Below are 22843 nucleotides of genomic sequence, written 5' to 3'. Positions count from 1 at the left end.
TAAGGAGCGCATCTGGTCTTTCCCAGCGTCACTAGTCTTTCCCGGGGTCAGCTAGTCTTTCCTAGCAGCCATGAAACCGTTACGGTGAACAGCAATTGATGATGAGGTGACAAAACAGCTAGCTGTAATGATATTTCTTGTCTAATGACAGCTGGTTCTACTATAGTTTGTGGAGGATCATTCAGGTTGTCAATTTTTACAGGTAAATTTAGAAATATTGCATATTTTTATTGTATTTTAACTAGAATACCGGTAACCAGTATAATTAATGCATTTTTTGTTTAGCTTATTGATGTTTATTGTGTTGCATGTAAAAATGTGGTGGGTACTGCAAATATTTTTGTTCAGCAAATAGACATTGTGAAAATTTTTTGTGTGCATGCCTTGGCAACCTCTCTGCAACACTTTCTATATTGATTTCCTATTTAGAGTTGGGCTGCCTTATGAAAAACAGGCCATGTGGTCATTGACAGTAATCATTCTTCGCTCCGATGTGACGTCACAGTTCGCGCGATTTTTTGCTACCATTATGAATTAGGGGAAAACATTACGGCATTACTTCAGTTTTCAAGCCAGTAACTAGGGTTTCTTGTTTATAGAGTAGATAAAACTTCAAAAAGAAAAGAAATGTCATATGATTACAGTGATTCACTGCCTGCAGAAGCTGCCAAACGTTATCAAGAGAAACTACAATCGCTTGGTAAATATTTTTTTTCAAGTTTTCATGGCACAAACAACCATAATAAACTGAACTGACATGGCTAATTACTGTTTTCGTTTTAGGCCTTGAAAAATGCTAATCATACTTATTACTACCAAGTTCAACTAGAAATATTTACAACAGCTGTCAAGTGGTGTGACTTTATGGTCTGGACACCAACTGAATTTATAATAATAAGAATATCAAAAGATGAAGAATTTGAGAAAAATGTCATTCCATCGTGTGATTCATTTTGGAAAAACATTATCCTTATTGAATTGATGACACGAAAAAGTGAAAACACCGAGATTGACACCGCTGAATCGCCTGCTGTTAATACTAAAAAGCTTTACTGTATATGTAAAACTGATGATCTAACAGGAGAAATGGTTGCATGCGATAGCTGTGATGAATGGTTCCATCCCACATGTTTAAAATTGAAAAAATTGCCTACTCAGAAAATATGGTATTGTATAGACTGTAGGAAATTAAAAAAGAGAAAAAATGACACATAATGCAAATATCATGAAGATTTATGATGTATGTATGTGATATACAAAAAGTATTTCAGCAATATAGATATAAACAATCTCGATCTTATTTATATACTATACTTTCACCCAAGTTAGTGAGTGCAGCACAAACTGTCACAATTTTATCACAATTAGCCAGTGTTGATGAATGCGCCTCATCCTTTATATTTTTTATAATTCTCAGTGGTAATGTCCCTTTCAAAATAAGGTAACGATTTCGCATCAAACCGATAACACGTTCAATATGTATTCTTACTGAAGCTATTTTTCTCGAGCTTTCAACCTCCTCAGCTGCCAATTGCTTTTTTCCCTTTGTGAAAGATGGTACAATAAGTTCAGAAGAACTGCCGGCAGCAAATTCATCTCTCAAGGTAAAATCTCTGTCTGCAAGGATCTGATCTGAAGGCATATGGTATTTACTCAAGTGGAAGCCGGATTCTCGTGTAATTTGAACGTCTGATGCACGCCCACCATAACATTTTGAAATAAAATTAATTGCACCAAGTGGTGTACATGATATGAGCACCTTGATAGTACAATGTTTTTTGTACTGACTGTACAGTTGAGCTCTTGCTAACAGTGATGCTGGAGATTCGACGAATATTTCGAAACAATCAATTATAGAGGTCAATCTTGGAAATTTTACTTTGAAAACACTGGGGATTGTTTTGAATATATTATCTCTGTCTGACATTCTTATCATTCCTCTGAGCTTCTTGTACATAACATCTACCCATGTCCAAAAATATTCAACAGCGGTGGAACGACTAATATTAACAATGTAGCATAGCATATCAAAACTCATATTGTGTTTCAATTTGATAATTGTTAATAGGATCTGGTCTTCAGCTTTCAATCTTGTGGGTTTTCTTTCACTTTCGGTACATAAATATGTGAGTAATGTTTCAAATACTTCGAAACGCAACCCGGTTAACATCAAACACTTGCCCGGGTTTATTCGAATTGAAGCAACACTCAAATCAACGGGAAGATTTGCTCTCAGTTTTCTATTCTCAGCGCGAAGATTATCCATTTCTCTATATAATTCCTCCCTCTCTGACACAGAAATTGGGGAGGCCAGCGAAATAGTACTCTCACTTTCTGGTGATTGCATATTTTCCAGTTCCAAAGGTGAATTAAGATCTTCAGTATCATCAAGATTTTCAATATTTTCATTTGTTGTTGATATATTTTCTGTCTTGGCTTTTTCTGTTTCAAGGTCTGTGACTAGCTTTTTTCGAATGACTATGAAAAAAACATAATAGGTATCTTATACTTTTGTCAACATTGAAAAGACATTTAAAGTGTCAAGTGAATCCTACCTGGACGCTTATGTAGTCTTTTAAGTCTTCTATTAAATCTGCTCATTGATCGATGTGGTGATGCAACTTTTTTTCCACAACTCAAAACTTTGAAAACAGATGGTACATAGTCAGGATGGCTTGAAGCTAACTCTCTCTTTCCTAAAAAGAGGAAGAGTAACAACACTTAATTCATTTATATACATTTACATTTGTGTATGTACTGTATAAACATGTTATACTTACCCGAAATGAAATGTTCAGAGCATACATAGTGGTGTTTTGATTTTGGTGACCATAAAGTTCCTTTGATTGGATTTCCCAGCTCATCAGTTCGAACACGATTTATTGCTGTCAGCCACAACTTCCTCCGTGCCTTTTTAGCTGGAAGAATGTAAAATTGCAAGTCAGGACGACTGTTGACATTATTGGTACAAGAAACAACACAGCAACTCTTAGGCATCTCCCTTTTCGCTGGCGTGCAAGTCAGAATGTTTTCCCCCAATTCAAAATGGTAGCAAAAATTACGTAATGTTTTTGCAGAGAGAGAGTCATTGCTCGAACGGAGCTATTTTCCTCGTTCCCATAAATATATTAGAGCGTGACAAATTTCCGCGTTTCCCCCTAGTACGTGAAATTTTGATGAAAACGTGGGCGTTTTTGACCCACTTAACCCACTTTTTTTTATGGTCATTTCTTTAAAAGGTTCCGTGAAAATCTGGCTAATCGAGACAGCTTTATTTTATGCTGTTTCCAGTAGACATTGGTCTCCAACGAGTACGACGAATCCGGTTCTGTTTCTTACGCCCGATAGACATTTAATAGAAAAATACCGAGTTCCGATTCGTCAGATTGGATCACGTGGTTAAATTTTGTATCCGGGCTTTGGGTACTTAAAGTTTCCGCTTAAGTTATTTTATAAACCCTCTTGAAATTTGAAATTTCAGGTGCGAGTTTTCATGAAAGTTTCTTGACCACAAGCCTTGGATTATTGGATAAGTTATTATTTGATAATTACTTTGGATAGTTTTTGAAACTTCTGTGTTTTGTTTATTTTTTTGTTTGTCTTCTTTTGGATAGCTTCTTTTGCCGACTGGTTGGGGAGGCCACAAGTTGGATAAACTTTATATAGTTTATTTTTAAAGTTATTTTTTGGTTTATTTTGTTTGCCTGCTTGGATAACTTCATTTCCCGAAGTTAGTTGCATAGCTCGCTGAGTTAATTTAGATTATTTTTGAAACTTTTGTGTTCTGTGCAATTGCTGTGCTTGATTGGTTAATTCGTTTTGCCTGAAGTTAGCTAGCTACCTACAAATCATGATATCGGTTCAAGCATATCGATCCACCATTGTTGCTTTTTATACCGCAGCTGCTAGTCACTGCCATAACAATACAGTAACAAATCATAATCACCACAAGTATTCAAATTATAAAATGGTTTTTGACACTACTGGCCAAGACTATTTTTGCTTTTTAAGAACTTTCATTTTAATGAGTTTTGTGTGCCTGCTAATCTGTAATATTAACCTTGCATCGATAAAATTACTGCTGTTGTTATCTGGTGACGTTGAAATTAATCCCGGGCCTGTTACCAATAATGATATTGACTTCCAGATTGCATGTCAGGAATCATATGCCACGTATCTTTTCAACAACTCAAATTCTGCCAATCAAATAGTTGCACATGCTAGAAGTATTGGTCTGTCCAATGTCACATATCGGGAAGTGACAGCAGGTGATGGTAATTGTTTCTATGGAGCAGTGATACAACAACTTCATAGACCTGAAATTAGACAATGTATCCCCCATGAACTACATTTTGACGATCACCTTCAACTTCGAACAGCTGTTGTTAATTTTGTACGCAAAAATAATGATAAACCAGTTTTTGTGGAATGTAGAATTGTTGAAATGATTAGCCCTGAACAATGGGAACATTTTTTACAAGCTCAGTCAAGACCAACTGTGGATGTTGAAGAGATTTTTATTCGGGCTGCAGCAATAATGTTAGGAATCAACATTTTAATAACCTCGGATACTACCACCGCTGAGCATCCCTACACTGTTATAGCTTCAACTTACGAAGAAACTCATGAACTTTCTGCTGATCAACAGGCAGTGCAAATACTAAATGAAGGCTCCTTTATTTTGCTTGGAAGGGTTAAAATTAATCACTACCAGTCATTAATATTTGATAACAATGTGAACACTTGCACTAGTAATTCTGCAAGTATGACTAGTATGTTAACTTGTAGTCCACCTAAAAAAGCTACTCGGTTTTCATCGGAAAATATATTTCAACCTAAAAATACAAATTATCGAAAAACTAATTTGGGAGAAAACCGTTTTGAGCAAAGCCAGGATTTTCTAGTGGAAAATTTAATGAATTCTATCATGTCAGCCAATAAATCAAAGTTTAAATTGCAAAAAAATAAATTCTCAGCTAAAGAGTATGCTTTAAAGCAAAAATGTATTGATTTGAATATTCAATATAAAAACTCAACGAAACAACTACTGAAACCAGAAAAAGACGTAACCGAATAAATGGCAGACTAAAACGTTCACAAAAAATAACAGTTCCACAACCAGTTTCTAAGAGCAGTAAGGGAAATATCTTGCCAACAAATTTGCCAACCTCAAAAACAAAAAATGCACAATCAATATCAGTAAATTTACCTATTAATCAACCAATACCCTCTACCGTTACTATCAATGAAGCAATCAGTAAGGAAAATATCTTCCCAACAAATTTGCCAACCTTAAAAACAAAAAATGCACAATCAATATCAGTAAATTTACCTATTAATCAACCAACACCCTCTACCGTTACTATCAATGAACCAATCAGCCAGCAAGAAATATTTCAAACAGAACTTTCTACCATTCATCCAAATCCTGCTGTTGTTGCAGCTGTACAAAAGTTTGAGGAGGGTGAGATGTTACATAGTTTAGCCTCTTGTAAAACTTGTCTTGAAATCCGACCAGTATTTCATGCTACCTCACCCATCAATCAAACTGCAAAAAATGGAACAAAACCAATTTCTCTCAAACCTTGGAAAATTTCAAGTGATGGAAGGTGTTCCAGATGTCATACTGAAAGTATTCGTAATTCAAAACAAAATATGGTGATAGCTGCCAGATATTCGGGTATATTTAGTGTTGACAATGACGATTTGGGTCCAATACAAGATAATATTCGTCATAACGATATGCATTTTTCACCTGTACCGCCGTATCTTCAAAACTTGACAATATTAGAAGAAGCACTGATTCGTCGTATCACCGTTATTATGAATGTACAACTCTTGCGTTATGGCATGCTTGCATCTAAAGGTCATTGTATTAGTTTTCCACAAAGAATGCAAATTGCTACTGAGTTACCGTCATTGCCAGCAAATGTGGGGATAATTGTTATAAAGAAAAAAGGAAGCCGGAATTCAATTCAACAATATACTGTGAAAAGAAGTAAAGTTGACAAAGCTTTGCGTGGTTTGTGTTTTGGTTTTCCTGAAGGTGGAGTTGACCAGCCAGATATTCTAAACAAGCATCTATATAATGGCCCTGACCACATTAATCATAAATTAAGAAGACGTTACTTTCAGTATTTACCTAACGAGTTCCACAAGGATGTCTCTATCAAAAACGATCGCATTCTAAATTTACCTGAGATACGCTCAGAATTACCTGATTTACCTGTTGTTGAGTTACCGCATATCACACCTGAAGGAGACAAGGGTCCTGTCGAAAATCAATTCCAACAAGATCTTCCTGATGATGATGAAAGTATCACTCGATCAGGTTTAGTATGCCCCATTGAACCTAAAGATGCTGAAAAAGAAGTAAGAACAATATAACAAAAGATGTTAGGATCAGAAGAAGCAGTCAATCAAGCTCGACAACAAGGCACAGTTGCTAGTGCAAATTTGGAATACACCCGAGAAAGGCCAATTCGTGAATTAAAAACTCCAGGCTTTTTTACAATGGCATACCCTACTGTTTTTATTAATGGTCATTGTGACTTTACTGTTCCGAGGTTACAAAAAATCAAATTTGAGGACTACATTGAACATATATACCACTGCACAGATAACCGTGTAACCAAACATCCTTACTTAAAATTTTTCTTATTGAACATGCGATTGCGGATGCAAGCATTGCAACAGGGTAGCTTTGTTGTTTCTCAGCAATTAAATGATGCTCATCTCACAATTGCAGAACTGAGAGAAAATTTGCAAAACAATGATGATTCTGTTCCACGGAAAATTATCAGCATTGGTAAAAACTTGGTAAATACTGACCCTTACTGGAGAGAACAAAAAAAGAAGGTAGATGCCATGTTGTTTTTCAGACGCAAGGAGTTTGGTGATCTGCCAGCCTATTTTGATACCAATAGTTGTGCAGAATTTCATTGGAAGCCCTTACACGAACTGCTGATACAGTATCATGCATTAATAAACAATTTAGATGAACAGGTTGTGCGTAGCCAGGTAGAAAGTGATGGAAAATTCAAACGGGAATTAATCTTGCATAATCTTCACATTGTCACACAGTACTTTGATGCCAGGACTATAAATTACTTTGCCACTGTCAACAAGGAAGTATTTCAATATGATGATTATTGGTGGCGCTATGAATTTGCTAAAGGCAGAGGTGAAATTCATAGTCACTCTATCATATCATCCTCTAAACATGCACAAAAGGTTAAAACAATAATGGATAATTTATCTGATGATGCTACTGACTCTCAAGCATCCCAAACTGCTGCACATGACCTTCAACAATGGTTACAAACTACAAATGAAGATAGAGATGGAACATTTTCTATCCCAATTTACTTCATTACATCCTGCTGGAGGGACTGAAATGATAGACGATGTCACTGGAGTTACAACGTGGGTACCAAACAAAGATAAATGGGCAGTCCCGGAAGGAACTCAAGAAGCTCCTGGCTATAACCCATTGACACAACAACTTTCAGATGTTGCAAACCATGAAGGTGGTATAAGAGAACAGCACATTTATCTTGTAAATAGAATAGGACTACATAACTGTAATTCTAGTTGTTTGCGTTACCGTCGTAAAAAAAAAAAGCGAAAGGGATACTGCTCCACAAAAGTACTGCCGATTTCACTTTGGTGATTTCGATCCACAAACCAAAAAAACAAGTGGCAAAGAAATTCACCCCTTTCACCCAATCATAACAAAAGGGGAACATCCAAGGTATGAAGGACCTATAGATCACAGCCGCATGATAATGCATGTCAAGACGCGTTTACTTAGTTGGCTTGCAAACTGTGACAGTCAAGTAATTATTGACCAGGATCTTATTGCCCTTCAAAAATACATTGCTGGCTATGCTTGCAAAGGAGCAGCTTCAACTGAAGATTTTGTACATATTTATCGACATTTAATAGAAAATGCTGCTGATGGAAGCACAGTAAAAAATTTAGCTCAAAGGTTGCTTCAAAAAATTACAGGGATGGTGGATGTGCCAGCAGCTGCTGCTGATTTTATTAATAGTGGTGGTCATTTGACTAGATGTACTCGAAACTTCCGTTACATTGGTCTAAGTGGATTCCGGACCTTAAATACATCTGGTGAAGATAAAACTGTGACAAAAAGCAGTACACTTGACAAATTTTTAAGTGATAAGCGAAGACAGACTGAACCTGAAATCACTTTATGGGATTGGAGCAAGAAATGCAATTGCACTTGTAAGATGGATCATGTCCCAGTATTCACAGGATTATCAACAAAACCTGTTTGGCCTGTTACAGAGGACTTTGCAAAAGCCATGCTCATGATATTTACTATTGGAACATGGCGCACTGTGGAAGAATTAAAGGGACAACAGGAGTCGTTTGCTGGCGCATTGGCTGACTTAGTTGAATCTGATAACTGTCCGCCAATACTAACTAATGCATTAAAAGAAGCCAACAAATCTTTTGACTCGAAAAAAAGAAAAACACAATATCATGTACGACCAATCAATGATAACAACACTCAGCCTTCATCACAATCATCCCAATCTACCATTGCAAGTTCTCAAGATTCAACTTTTGCAAATATGAACATAGGTAGGGCAATAATGGGAGATATCGCTAGAAATCATGTTTCTGATATGGACGAGCCAAATGTAGAACAGATTCTTCCTGATGGAGGATCTTTTTTTGATTGGAATAATTATGCAATTCAATGTTTTGGTTGTCAATGGCCTAATAACGCTGATACTTGGTTGATATCTGTATCTGTAGAAGCTGAAAGAAATGAATTTACTCACGGTGATGATTGCACATTACCTGTGATAAATGTCCTAAAAGCTAATGAACTTCAAAGAACAGTCATTGGAATAAATCTTCAGCATTTGCTACTAGTTGCAAAAGGAAATTTGCCAACAGGCACCAAGCCATTAAATTTGTTAATTCAAGGCACAGCTGATGTTGGAAAAACATTTATTATCACCGCTCTCACCAGAATTGTTCGTCGCTTATTTAATCGAAATTCTGCTGTTATGAACTTGGCCCCAACTGGTGCCGCATCTGTTCTTATACCAAATGGGCGAACTATACATTCCATGACACCACCACCACATAAATTAAAAAAAGATAAGGATTCAAATTGTGTTCAGCTCTCTGATTATCCATTAGGTGATACATCTTTGAGGAAATTGAGAAAATATACAGGTCTGCATGAAGACAATGGACTTAAGTTATTTCAACTGAACATTGATGAGCGTAGCATGCAGTCTAAGCTTCTTGTAGCCTGGTGCAGTCAACGATTATGCGAGTCAACAGGTGATTTTGATAATTATTATGGAGGAATACCAACTGTCAATTTCTTTGGTGACCTTGGCCAACTTGGGCCAGTGCGTGCTTTAGATCTTCATCAACCTCCTAAATATGATGACTCAACCATCAACTTAGCTGGTTATGCAATCTATCGCTCATTTGAAAATGTTATTGTTCTTACTGAAACGATGCGTCAAGGGCCAGATCAGTTACCTCTTTTACAGCGGCTTCTTCGTATACGTAATGGTTCAATTACCCAACAAGACTGGCTAGATATTAATAGTCGTTATGAAGGCGCCTTGTCACAAACTGAGAAATGTAACTTTTCATATGACCGTGTGCTCACATTAATGGAAACATGGACGGAAGTTAATGAAGAAAACCACAATAAATTAGCTAACCTTGGTGTACCAGTTGCTGTTATTCCATCAACGGGTCGTGGTAAACATCATTCATTAACTGATAAACAATTGGGACAAATTCCATCACGGTCTTTGATTGCGGTTGGTGCCAGTGTAATACTAACTAAGAACCAAAAGGGTCTTACTGGACTTGGCCTTAATAATGGTGCAATGGGTAAAGTGATTGCAATTCTTTATGCTCCAGATACATCACCGCCTGAATTCCCTATTGCTGTTGTTGTCAATTTTCCAAATTATAAAGGACCAGTATGGCTTGTTGAACATCCCACATGGGTACCAATTACTCCTGTTGAAGGACGATGTGAGTCAGATTGTTGCGTTAGAAGTGGATTACCATTAGTGCCAGGTTACGCTATAACAATTGCAAAAAGTCAAGGTATGTCTATTGGAGATGGTAAAACTGCCACACATATGCGTATAAAGTTACAACAAGGAATTGAAATGGAGAAAAATAACCTTGGTACAGCCTATACTGCCTTTTCACGTTGCGAGAGGGAGAAAAATTGGGCCCTTGTTGAACCACTTACCCAGGAGAGACTCTTGTACATTAATTCACACCCACGTATGAAAGCAAGACAAGAAGAAGAAAAGCGATTGAAATTGTTATCAGGTAAAACTGTTGAGAAGTTTAGTATTACTACTCAAAGATATATTGATCTGTTAAGGGAACTTGACGAATTTTGCAATGATGAAATTGAAGATGCAGTTTGTCCATCTTAATCTACTGTTTGCACATGTATTGTATGTAAATCTACACTGTAATGATAATCAGGATCGAAAACCTATATATCACCATCGGAATGCCAGCCAAATTATCGTGATTAAGTCACCAAAAGAAACTTTATTGCATAATTTGGTGATAATTTAGTTAATTATGGTGATACTGATGGTGGCATCATTTCTAAGTGTTGGGCTTTGCATTGTGAGTGTGTAAGCAAAAACGATACGATTTGGTAATTTTTTTATTATCAAAGTTGAGACGATTGCTTGCTGCTCACCAAGGTCATTTAGACTTTGTTGCACCCTCTCTTAGCACTGCTCTGCCTATGTCAAAGCAAAGACAAAGAAAAGACAAAGACCCTTGTCCGCATATCAAAATACCAGCCAAATTATCGTAATCATATATCATAATTATATCATGCATATGTCGCATAATGTATTCCATTATTATTGCAAAGAAAACATTCAAGCACGCTAATTATAAAAACTTAACATTTATGGAGGTGGAGTGGAGGTAGGAGGCTTAAAAGCAACACATAGTATGTTGCTAGGACATTTGTGAGAAGATTATCGTTAATTAAAACCACAAAGTTGTCCATTTATCGGAATGCCAGCCAAATTATCGTGACCATTTCACCAAAAGAAACGTTATATATTGAATAATTTGGTGATTATTTGGTTAATAATGGTGTTGTTCATGGTGGTAACCTTTCTAAGAGTTTGACTTTGCATTGTGAGTGTGTGTGCAAAAAATAAATAGATTAAAGTTCAGACATTTGCGGTAGTTCACTAGGGTGATTAAGACTTTGTTGTACCCTCTCTTAACACTGTGCTCTACCTGTTATGTTACAGCTAATGAAAGACAAAGAAAGGACTAATGGTTGCTTTAAGGTATCCTCTCTAAGTGTTGGGCTTTGCATTGTGAGTGTGTAAGCAAAAACGATACGATTTGGTAATTTTTTTATTATCAAAGTTGAGACGATCGCTTGCTGCTCACCAAGGTCATTTAGACTTTGTTGCACCCTCTCTTAGCACTGCTCTGCCTATGTCAAAGCAAAGACCAAGAAAAGACAAAGACCCTTGTCCGCATATCAAAATACCAGCCAAATTATCTTAATCATGTATCATAATTATATCATGCATATGTCGCATAATGTATTCCATTATTATTGCAAAGAACCATCATTGCATAATTTCCAATCCCCGAAAGGTAGTGGAATGTCAAAACATTTCAGTCCTAAATCGAGATTATCCGTAAAAAATTCCAAGGAAATACAAAGTGCTAACAAAATATCAACCATAATTATCGATCATAACATTTTTAGTATTTATGTGTCAACCCATTTCAGTCTTGCATCGAAATGAGATATTATAAATGCCATTTATGTTCCATGCTGATTGTGGATATGGTGTTATTAATGCTGTTGATGCTATGGTAATACTAATGTTAGTTGTGTTGGTAGGCAATATAAATTAAAAAGTCGTTAACTCTATTATACGGGAGTGAGTATGTGAGAGAGAAAAATGCCTGTACTTATATTCAAGTTTTATTTGTGGATTTCTTACAAACTTAATAGCAGAGGAAACTCTTACGTGTTACCTTAATGACTTTAGTTTTTTGAGACATATTTTAATTCTTCCACAGGGAAAGTATTATGTCGAGATAAAATTATAAAAACAAACGGTTCAGGGTTTTTTTAAGGTAAGATAGAATAAAGCTAATAATAATAATAATATTGAAAAAAAACTGCATATTTTTTAAGAACCTGCTTTTTGAAAGGAAATGTTTTCAACAATTTTATTTTAAAACTTTTAAAATTAATGTCATTAAGGTAACCATTCCTGGAAGAATAAATAAATAAAAGCTTTATTAAATTTAAATTTTTTTATATTGCCCTGGTTGCACGGCATCATCGTGCAACCCTAGGAACAGGAAGGTTTTAACGACTTTTTCTTCCTGTTCTTAGGTAAAACTAATAACTACACAGAAGAATAGCTTCATCTTTAGAATGTAAGTAGAAATTTAGTCTATTTAGTTTAAATTTTATCAGCTTGTTAATAAAAGTTAGTATATATAATTTAGAAATAGTGGAGATATAAGGTTTATACGTCATTGACAATTTTTTTATTCTCCCGGTATTATTCAGTCATTTCTTATGGAAGCATTTCTTTCTTATTCGTATATTTAGAAATAATTATTTTTTTTGTAGATTTTAACAGAGTACACTAACCACCTTTAAAGTAGTATAAGGAACTGAAGAGAAAGGTAATTCATTCCAAATATATTATCGATAGTTGCGGACTTTAAAATCGAGTTCTTTTCTCTTTGTTACCATTCCTTATGTGCTAATATCACATTCCTTTTATATATGAAGAACAAGAGATGGAAGATTTGTTACTGGAAAATGTCAAGCGTTTTTACAAAGACAACCAGTTGGGCGTACGTGTCCGATCTAACATATATATAAAGATGGAATCTGACGCGAAGTTCACTTATATACGAACCATGACTGAGTGAAGAAATGTGCTGCTTTTGTCGATATAAAACGAGACCTATTAACAGACGTTGGGAAATATTGAAATCAGGCTGATGTTGTGAATAGCGTTGTTTGGAAATCACTTGCTGTACACGCTTTTTTATATAAGAATATACTCTATAAGAATATTGAAGCTGAGGAATGGGTTAAAAATTAGGAATATCCTAAGAATATACCCAGGCTCGACCTTTCGTTTTAGATATGAAAATTTTTATGATGCACAAATTTTGATTAGAAGTTTAATTTCTTATATTGTATGTTTATTTTCTTGTCAGCTCACCTGTCTTTTACACTTTGTCTAATTAGGCACATTAAGGGTAATTACATGCTTTCCGGCTGTAGCCATGTTAAGAATATCTTTAAGAATATTCGAGGCTGAGATTTGTTAAAAAGTTAAGAATACTGAGGCTGAAACGAAAAAACACTATTCTTATATAAAAAAAGCGTGTAAATTTGTAATTTTCCGTTTCCGATTCCAGATCGAGAATTCAATAATTTTTTTAACAAACTTGTAAACACTTGATAGTTGATTTTATGAAAGAGTTAATAATAGTAATAATAAAAATAACCAGTCTATAAGCTTGACGTCACAAATTCTTTTCTTTTAAGAGTTAAAAAAACATTTTAGGAAAGTTGTTTTCTTCTCTTGCCGACTGGTTGGGGAGGCTACAAGTTGGATAAACTTTATAATAGTTTATTTTTAAAGTTATTTTTTGGTTTATTTTGTTTGCCTGCTTGGATAACTTCATTTCCCGAAGTTAGTTGCATAGCTCGCTGAGTTAATTTAGATTATTTTTGAAACTTTTGTGTTCTGTGCAATTTCTGTGCTTGATTGGTTAACTCGTTTTGCTTGAAGTTAGCTACCTACCTACAAATCATGATATCGGTTCAAGCATATCGATCCACCATTGGTGCTTTTTATACCGCAGCTGCTAGTCACTGCCATAACAATACAGTAACAAATCATAATCACCACAAGTATTCAAATTATAAAATGGTTTTTGACACTACTGGCCAAGACTATTTTTGCTTTTTAAGAACTTTCATTTTAATGAGTTTTGTGTGCCTGCTAATCTGTAATATTAACCTTGCATCGATAAAATTACTGCTGTTGTTATCTGGTGACGTTGAAATTAATCCCGGGCCTGTTACCAATAATGATATTGACTTCCAGATTGCATGTCAGGAATCATATGCCACGTATCTTTTCAACAACTCAAATTCTGCCAATCAAATAGTTGCACATGCTAGAAGTATTGGTCTGTCCAATGTCACATATCGGGAAGTGACAGCAGGTGATGGTAATTGTTTCAATAGAGCAGTGATACAACAACTTCATAGACCTGAAATTAGACAATGTATCCCCCATGAACTACATTTTGACGATCACCTTCAACTTCGAACAGCTGTTGTTAATTTTGTACGCAAAAATAATGATAAGCCAGTTTTTGTGGAATGTAGAACTGTTGAAATGATTAGCCCTGAACAATGGAAACATTTTTTACAAGCTCAGTCAAGACCAACTGTGGATGTTGATTAATAACTTTCGCGTTTTGCTGTTTTTGGAACAAAATACTTTCGCGAATCGAATAAAAAGATCATTTTAGCGCGAAAAAACTTTCGCGAATGAGCAAAAACTAAGATTTTTTTGCTTCCTTTAAAGTCACTGTTTTGATAACAACGAATTTCAGGAGGGGTCTTAAATTTGCTTGAAAAAAGAAAAATTTTTGGCGTGAAAAAACGGGCATGTTTATATAAACGGTCGCGTTTTCTATGCCAAATCAAGAATTAGGAACGAAAGTATTTTCTTGTACTAGAATTTGCTTGTTTACCAAACTCGATACTGTTTCCCCCATTTGAAGGAGCTTGTTGACATACAGGTGCGTATTGTCGTTCGTATTTTTTAAATAGGATCGAAAATTCCCGCCTTTTATGTTTGATTTTCATAAAGGCTGTTTTCATACATGTCTGCATTTACCCTATCCAATAAGAAATAGGATCGAAAACTCCCGCCTTTTATGTTCATTTTCGATACAGGCTGTTTTCATTTACGTCTGCATTTATTCTATCCAATGAGAAATAGGATCGAAAACTCCCGCTTTTTATGTTTAATTTCGATACAGGCTGTTTTCATTTACGTCTGCATTTATTCTATCCAATGAGAAATAGGATCGAAAACTCCTGCCTTTTATGTTCAATTTCGATACAGATTGTTTTCATTTACGTCTGCATTTATTCTATCCAATGAAAAATAGGATCGAAAACTCCCGCCTTTTATGTTCGATTTTCATACAGGCTGTTTTCATAGAAGTAGTACTATTTATGTTAATCTGCTCTACGTTTAGTTCTATTTTACATCAATATGGCAAGCATTCATGTATGTATCTAGTTTCTGTCACTATCACATTTCAGTTTAAATACTCTCACGTACGTCATAATTTCAAAGTCTTCCTTTGTTAATTAATTTGTATTTTTTTTATTTAGAACAAAAAAATAATTCGCCGAACAGGCAACACAAAGAAAACCCAAGAGGACATAACCTCTTTAAAAAATGAACTGGTAAGTGGGCTTAATCTGAAATAAAAATACTACTTCTAAAAATAATACCTACTATTTTGTTGCAAATATATACATTCGTTTTCTCATTTTGATGTAGGGTTTTGTAAGAAGCACCCTTGTAAGGTTTACAGAGGAGTCAACCTCGTTAAAAAACCAATTGGTGAGTTTTTACTTAGTACTTACATTTTTATTTGCAAACAACAAATAGTGTACTGGTTTACTTTTCATGTTTTTCCATTATTTAGTTACCCTTTCGGTATTTAGTAGGAATGTCCAATAAGGCAGTTTCGATTTTTTTATAGAATGAGGAAATTAGAAGGAGAGAAGAGGAGTCAACCTCTTTAAAAAATCAGTTAGTAAGTTTAAATCAGTTCACCTTAAGTATCAGCAGCACAAAAAAAACATATATTTTAAATAATACAACTTTTTATAGAACAACAATAAAGAAGAAATAAGTCAGCTGAAAAAAAAGCTGGTAAGTAAATATTTTTTACTTAAACTTGAGGCTTAAGTCCTTTATGATATTGAAACAAAAACAAATAACAGTGTGTCACAGTATATAAATATAAATAATAGATATTTGTCTTTCTCTATTTAGAACGAACAAACAGAAGAAATCAAGCTGCTAAACCATGTAAGTGCATCCCGTGTTGCTCTGCCTTTGTTTAATATTTGTCTGAAACCAACCCCGTCTCCAGGACTTATTTGGCTTTTTTATTTGCATGTTCGAATATAAAAAGCCTAACAAGTCCTAGGGACGACGATGGTATAATTTTAGAGAACAATTTATGGTTTACATTGTTGATTCTTCTTTTTTTTAGAAGAAGAAGATATTAACGTGGCAGGACTTTAAGAAGCACGTGGACGAAAACAGGTCTGTTGGTGCTTACGCTTGTGAAGAAAATTTTCACCTGTGGCGTGCTTCCGGGGGAAAAGACTTTTTCACCCGGGAGGATGCCGCACGTGAAAAACGCAGGCGTAAGCGCTAATAGACCTGTTTTCGTCATTTGTATACATATTGTATATATATTGTATATATATTGTATATATATTGTATATATATTGGTTGGTTGTATATATGTTAAATAGTTATTATTAATACACGAAAAGGGTTTAAAAATATTGAGAATGTTCTTACTAAACGGAAGGTGGTAAAAAAATAAGAAATGGAGGGAGTGTAAGATACAATTTTAATGCAAAATAAGAACTTCCTTGCGCTAAATACCCAATATGATTAACTCTGAGGTCAAACATTAGCGCGAAAAAATTAACGCAAAATGAAAACTAAGCTTAGCGTTCACTTGTGTCATGTGTTTTCCTGAGTATTTTTATCAATGTTGTGAGGCGTAGTTTACTTCTTTTGAAAATGATTTTTTTCCTAATTAATAAACCGGGGGAGAAACCTCGAACTTCGGGGTCTTTGTCTCTTTTTATAACGCCGTCCCTTTTATCAAAAAAAGCCCTGGGATGGAGGTTGGGTGATATAGGCTCAGTAAAGTCCTGGGGACGAGGTTGGTATACCTGTTTGCCTTTACGCTTTGCTTTGTTTGTATTACTTTTTGCGGAGCATAGTTACCAGTTGCCGTCCTTAATAATGACTTTGGATCATTTCTGTACCTTGACTTTAGAGTTATGAAAGACCAATATTGTTAATTAAATTTATTGGTGCCAAGTTGACTTTTAATCTCAAATTTATCAAACAATGATAGTTTTTTTGACGTTATGACACCTGGATATTTTCTAATGCTCCCGGAATATGATACAAGCTTAGAGAATACGTAATCTTTGAGTTGTAAATGGACGAATTTCTATTAAGGCACTTGCCCGTTCCTTGCCGTATCGCTTGCCTTTACCTACCCTTCCCATGCCTTTTCTGGTGGCTGCCATGCCCATGCCTTGCCTACCTCTGCCTTGCTGATTCCTCTTCTTGTTTCCTTGCCTGCCTATGCCGAGCCTTTTCCTTGCCGTGCTCAATGCCTTTGCCTTGCTTGTGCCTCCCATGCCTTGCCTACCCCTGCTTTACTGATTCCTCTCCCTGTTTCCTTGTCTGCCTTTGCTGTGCCTTTTGCCGTGCCCTGTTTCCTTGCTTGCCTTTGCCGTGCCCTGTCCTTGCCGTGCTTCATGCCTTTGCCTTGGCAACCTCTCCGCCACACTTTCTATACTAGTTACGCATGACACGTGATAATCCGGAGCGAAGAATAATGTGACAGTGTAAAAGGCCGGTAAAAGTACGAAGACTAGTTTTGCTACACGAAAAGGTTTATTAGGGCAGTCGGGATGTTTATCTATGGGGTTAGATAGCGGACAAATTCAATATGTCAAATTGATATGTCAATAAGCATAGTTTGATCAATCAATTTGACATTGCGCCTATCAAATTAAAGATTGATAACCATCAATTTGAAGATTGATATGTCAATTTGATAACCAGTTTGAAATAGTGACATTCAAATTGAAATATAGATATTGAAATCAAATTTGTGTATCCACATCGTTGTTTTAAATTGAGAGTCATTAAAACAATCAAGTTTTAGGTATTTTTCCGCCACTTAATATTCTTCAATTTGAAATACTTCAGTCCAAGGTGAACAACAATCGGTCTGGAAAATACAATGCAATATTTTAAAGATTACTATGGTCAGTAAATTAATTATAATATTTGTAGTGTTTATACCTGTTTTATACTGTAAAAATATATTGCACGAATTTTTTTTAATTTTTTTCTATTCCTTAAAACTTTTTAAATTGTATAAACTAAAGTTATATTTCTATTGTGAACTGTACTCCAAAACAACAACTAATTTTCAGGATTTTTTAGTATTATTGTAAATATAATGTAAAGTTCAAGATTTTAATAATGTTCGTCAGTGTATACTTAGTATTATTGTCACGTTTCACGTGGTGTTCATACATCAATATGGCGAACACAGACCCTCGTGTTTCGCCTGCTGAAACCTTTCAGGTATATGTTTTGAGAAACATAGATTATTTTATACAAAACTTGAGTGATGCTAATGCAGGCAAATCCACAAAAGAGTTGTTAGATTACACCGCATTTCGCATGGAAAATTTATATCTGTTGCACTGCGAGGTAGTTTACTGGGATATACAGACTTGTCGTTGATTGAGTTGGTGATATCAGCACTGGATAATGTCGAACAGTTTCTGGATGCATGTGATAATAATGATGACCATCTTCCGCCCAAAGTTTTCACAGGATCTTCTGGAAGACCACCGTACGCAATTCGAAAAGCCTGGTTGGAACAATGCTTAGAATCAGGATTCAGACAGAAAGACATAGCCGCTATGTTGGGAGTCAGTGAAAAAACAGTTTCCAGACGTATACAAGAATTCAAAATACGCCTTGAATTCCCGCGATTTTTTGAAAAAACAGATGAAGCGCTACATATAATTGTAACAGAGTTAGTGTCAAACTTTCCCAACGCAGGGATAAGAACAATGAAGGGTCATTTATTAGCTCGAAACATTAGGGTAACTTGGAGTCGCGTTCCTAATGCTCTTTGGTGTGTTGACCCACAAGGAATTGTCAATCGTTCGCTACATAGTCCAATTACCCAGCGCCGTATATACAGCGTACCTGGATCATTAGCGCTATGGCACTTAGATGGAAACCACAAGTTAATTTGTTGGGGATTTATAGTTCATGGTTGCATAGACGGATATTCCAGGAAGGTCATGTATTTGAAATGTCATATAAACAACAAAGCAGAGACAGTGCTTAACATATTCCGTGACGCTGTGCAATCATTCGGTCTTCCATCTAGAGTAAGAGGCAACCAAGGTGTGGAAAACTATGATGTTGCAAGGTTCATGTTCTGGCACCCGGCGCGTGGAACCGGGCGCAGCAGTTATATTGCTGGAAAATCTTGCCACAATCAACGAATAGAAAGATTGTGGAGAGATGTTTTTACCCTGTCACTGTCAAAATATTATTGCGTTTTCTGGTATTTAGAAGACAGTAATTTGGTAGACATATCGAATGGTCTTCACTTGTACGTAGTAAAAATTCTGTTTGTACATCTGATAAATGTAGATTTACAATGATTTAAGGATGGTTGGGATTGCCACCCAATTCGAACTGCTTCTAATCGCACTCCAAATCAGCTATGGCTACTTGGTAAAAACGACTACCAACCAGGCAATGGGGATTTCGACGTAGATAACTCATACGGGATTGATTTTGATGGACCTGTAACGTTACCAAGTGGAACTGGGGTGGAAATACCAGACATACAAGAGTTTCTTAATGAAGAAGAGAAGAACACCTTATTACGTGAAATTGACATTTATAAGAATTCAGACAGCTTTGGTGTTGATATCTATGTTGAACTGCTAGCCTATGTTCAGACATTGATCAACCAAAGAGGACAAAGTTAAAAATTTCAATCTTCGTCACACGGAAAAAATATAAAAAATACATTTGTTTCAAGCTTATAATGCATAACATAACGTAAAAAATTACCATTTCATAAAATATATATCCACCTACATGGAAATGATGTTATTTCTGCGCGTTAATAACTCTTTTGCTTCTAAGAACTCACAAGGAAACTGTTTGCTCTTTTTGAATGTGATAAAACGCTGTCTTGATGAATTTTTTAATAATTTTTCTCATTGAATGTTTATTTATGCAAAATTTCAAAAAGCAACATAAATTGTACCTGAAGGTAAGAAATTATTGTGGGAAGAACATTCTGCAGCCTGAGTATACATGTAATTTGTGTAATAAGTTTTGTAGATGAGGAACTTTAAAAGCAACTTTTGAAATAATTTCTTCCCACAAAAATTTCTTAAGGTATAAGAAGTAAAATATAAAAGTCACTTCAAATAACAAAACAGTCAGCAACTAAAACCAATGTCAAATCTATTTATTGTCACTAAAACCTACACCTTCAATAGCAATGGCTTTCTCAAAGTGTTCTCCAAATTTCTGTTGAGTTGTGTGTACAGTTGGCAGGTACAGTATATTGAAACAAGACATGGTCTTCGGATATATATGAGCATCATCATCATCTAAATACTTAACTGTGATGGGGGAACCCAAACCCCACGGTGGTACAAGTGAATGGCCTGTGATAAACTTTAGAACAGCTGATATGTATTTCTCTGAACTATCAGTAATAATTTTCGAAAAAAAATCAAATGCTTGTGTCTTCTTATAATCATCGTTGTTGTCGGTTTTTACAAGTTGTAGGAACTCCATTGGAGTAAGTCCATTGTTATTAGAATACACAAAAATTTGTCGACACCTAGACACATTAGCCTTGATAAAAGCTAGGAATCCAGTAAGATCTAATCCTTCTTGAATTGATTTGATTTGACTCTGCCTTTTGCGAATAAGTTCGTACATTAACAGCTCACTGATTAGCGAATGTCTATTAGCTAAAGTTACTGCAACACTTTGGTCCCATCTCGAAAAATTTAATATCAAGATATATTGATCTACAATTTCATCAAGCTCTTTCTGTGATGTTGCATTGTCCAAAGCATTCACAAAATCTAATAATCCTGTTGAGCCAGCATGCCTTGGGATATCTTCAATATTTATTTGGTTAATGATCTGGTCAAAATCCATTCCAACAATTAAGTCATAAACCCATGGCTGAAAACAGTGAAAGCCTGGACCCCCATGAAGAACTGAATGTCCAATCGCCATCCCAAGGATAAGGTAAGTAATGCTGTCTGACCGTCTTGGGACCATCAGTGGAACTTCACCTTCCAATGAACGGTTCTGAAATTCTTTGAAGAGTAATTCAAAAAATTCAATTCTAATAGCCCCTGCATCACAACTGTTACCTTCACCAGTTGCACTTGTAAATTGGACCTGTAAAGAAAAATAGTGAAAAATAGATTCACATGAAATTGAAATTCGAATAGTATATAACAGTATTAAAGTAATTAGGTATATATATAAGTATTATACGTCAAACTGTTTTTTTTAAACACTTGGTCGTTTTATCGCTTTCTTATAAAAAGATAATGCAGTTCGCCACAACTCTTCTCTGTCGACATAAAGAAGTTCTACTTCTGGATTGACTTGACATTTAAAAGCTTTGATAAGGTTGTTTATTGTTTCAAAACACTTTGTTTCATTTCCTGGTGACTTAGAACTGGTAGCACAATCTGAAGAACGTTGCTTCATACTAACTGTCTTTGTACATTCAATGTCTGGTGATACTACACGTAGCACAGAGTCGACTGCTTCCTCTATTGTTTTATTTTTGGCTTCCTCCTGGAGAACAGAAAATTTTTCATCTGGGAATATGCTCATCAATTTAAGAAGAATTGCTTGGTCACGATGGACATGATCATTTCCATGACCTGTTGAAGATAAAAAACATATTTCAAGGATCTCCTGAAATGTCTACTTCTATTATGAATAAAAATAAATGAAAAAAATGTCTTTTATGAATAAAAAGAAGAATCAATAACAGGAATGAAAATACATAGATGTTTCGCTTGTTTCCTCTTTATGGGGGTGGTTTTGTCATGATTAACAGAGGCAAAAGAAAACAATACACAACACTAACTAACCTGCAATATCAGAATCAGCATTGCTAGTACTTGATATCCCAGCCACATCCTCTGACATACATTGTTCTTTATGGTTTTTAAATTACGTTAAAGGCACAATTACGCCACAATGTGAGCACTTGCATTCTGCAATATTACAGGGTTCTGTTGACAAATCATTGATGGTAACTGGCGTGACATCAATATCAGTGTTCAGTGGGTTAATGTAAACACATGATGACCGAACTTCTCCTTTTAAATATTGAACGTCATAGCCAACTGTAGGACATACAATTTTGCATAATTTTCGAAGCCCAGCAAATAGAAACGCTCCGTCTTGACACTTCAACCTTTACATATACAATGCAAGAATTATTGATATTTTGAGGGTTTGAATTCTTCTATAATTTTTCAGCAAATAAAATATGTTTACGTAGCTAGCTATGTTCATATTTAGTCTTAATTTTTCTAGCATAGTAAGAGCCTTTTTAGCTATTCTTATCCAACCCTTTTCTTAGTCAATTGTTTGTTATGCTCAGCAGTTTATTACTTTGTCGTAATTTCGTTTTCTTTTTTAAAATGTCTCTTCATTTTATTTTATCTTCCTTGCATGCCACCACTTATTGATTATTATGGGATCCCCTGCACAAAATATTAAAACTTACCTTGGAAAATAACGTTTCCTGAATGTGTTGATGATCACCATATTTGTTTTTAAAAACAATTTTCTTTTTTCCAAGCCCTGCCATA

General features: G+C 35.3%; 3 protein-coding genes across 3 annotated transcripts; all 3 read right to left on the bottom strand.

Moving 5' to 3' along the window:
- Nucleotides 1-1152: 1152 nt before the first annotated feature.
- Nucleotides 1153-3018, bottom strand: LOC130647881 (uncharacterized). Its single transcript, XM_057453888.1, has 3 exons — nt 2781-3018; nt 2556-2696; nt 1153-2478 (listed from the first exon to the last, which is right to left on the bottom strand). The coding sequence occupies exons 1-3, from the start codon at nt 2995-2997 to the stop codon at nt 1298-1300; spliced, it is 1539 nt and encodes a 512-aa protein (XP_057309871.1). The 5' UTR covers nt 2998-3018; the 3' UTR covers nt 1153-1297.
- Nucleotides 3019-20444: 17426 nt separating this feature from the next.
- On the bottom strand, nt 20445-21236 carry LOC130648187 (uncharacterized). The gene has a single exon (XM_057454226.1). It carries the CDS (start codon nt 21234-21236, stop codon nt 20445-20447), a length of 792 nt encoding a protein of 263 aa, XP_057310209.1.
- A 263-nt stretch (nt 21237-21499) lies between these two features.
- LOC130647903 (uncharacterized) lies at nt 21500-22591 on the bottom strand. Its single transcript, XM_057453902.1, has 2 exons — nt 22115-22591; nt 21500-21901 (listed from the first exon to the last, which is right to left on the bottom strand). The coding sequence occupies exons 1-2, from the start codon at nt 22170-22172 to the stop codon at nt 21519-21521; spliced, it is 441 nt and encodes a 146-aa protein (XP_057309885.1). The 5' UTR covers nt 22173-22591; the 3' UTR covers nt 21500-21518.
- Nucleotides 22592-22843: the final 252 nt, after the last annotated feature.

Source organism: Hydractinia symbiolongicarpus, chromosome 6 (assembly GCF_029227915.1).
Source record: "Hydractinia symbiolongicarpus strain clone_291-10 chromosome 6, HSymV2.1, whole genome shotgun sequence".
Taxonomy (NCBI): domain Eukaryota; kingdom Metazoa; phylum Cnidaria; class Hydrozoa; order Anthoathecata; family Hydractiniidae; genus Hydractinia; species Hydractinia symbiolongicarpus.
The sequence above is the reverse complement of the archived record's forward strand: the minus strand, read 5'-3'. Positions and strand labels throughout refer to the sequence as shown.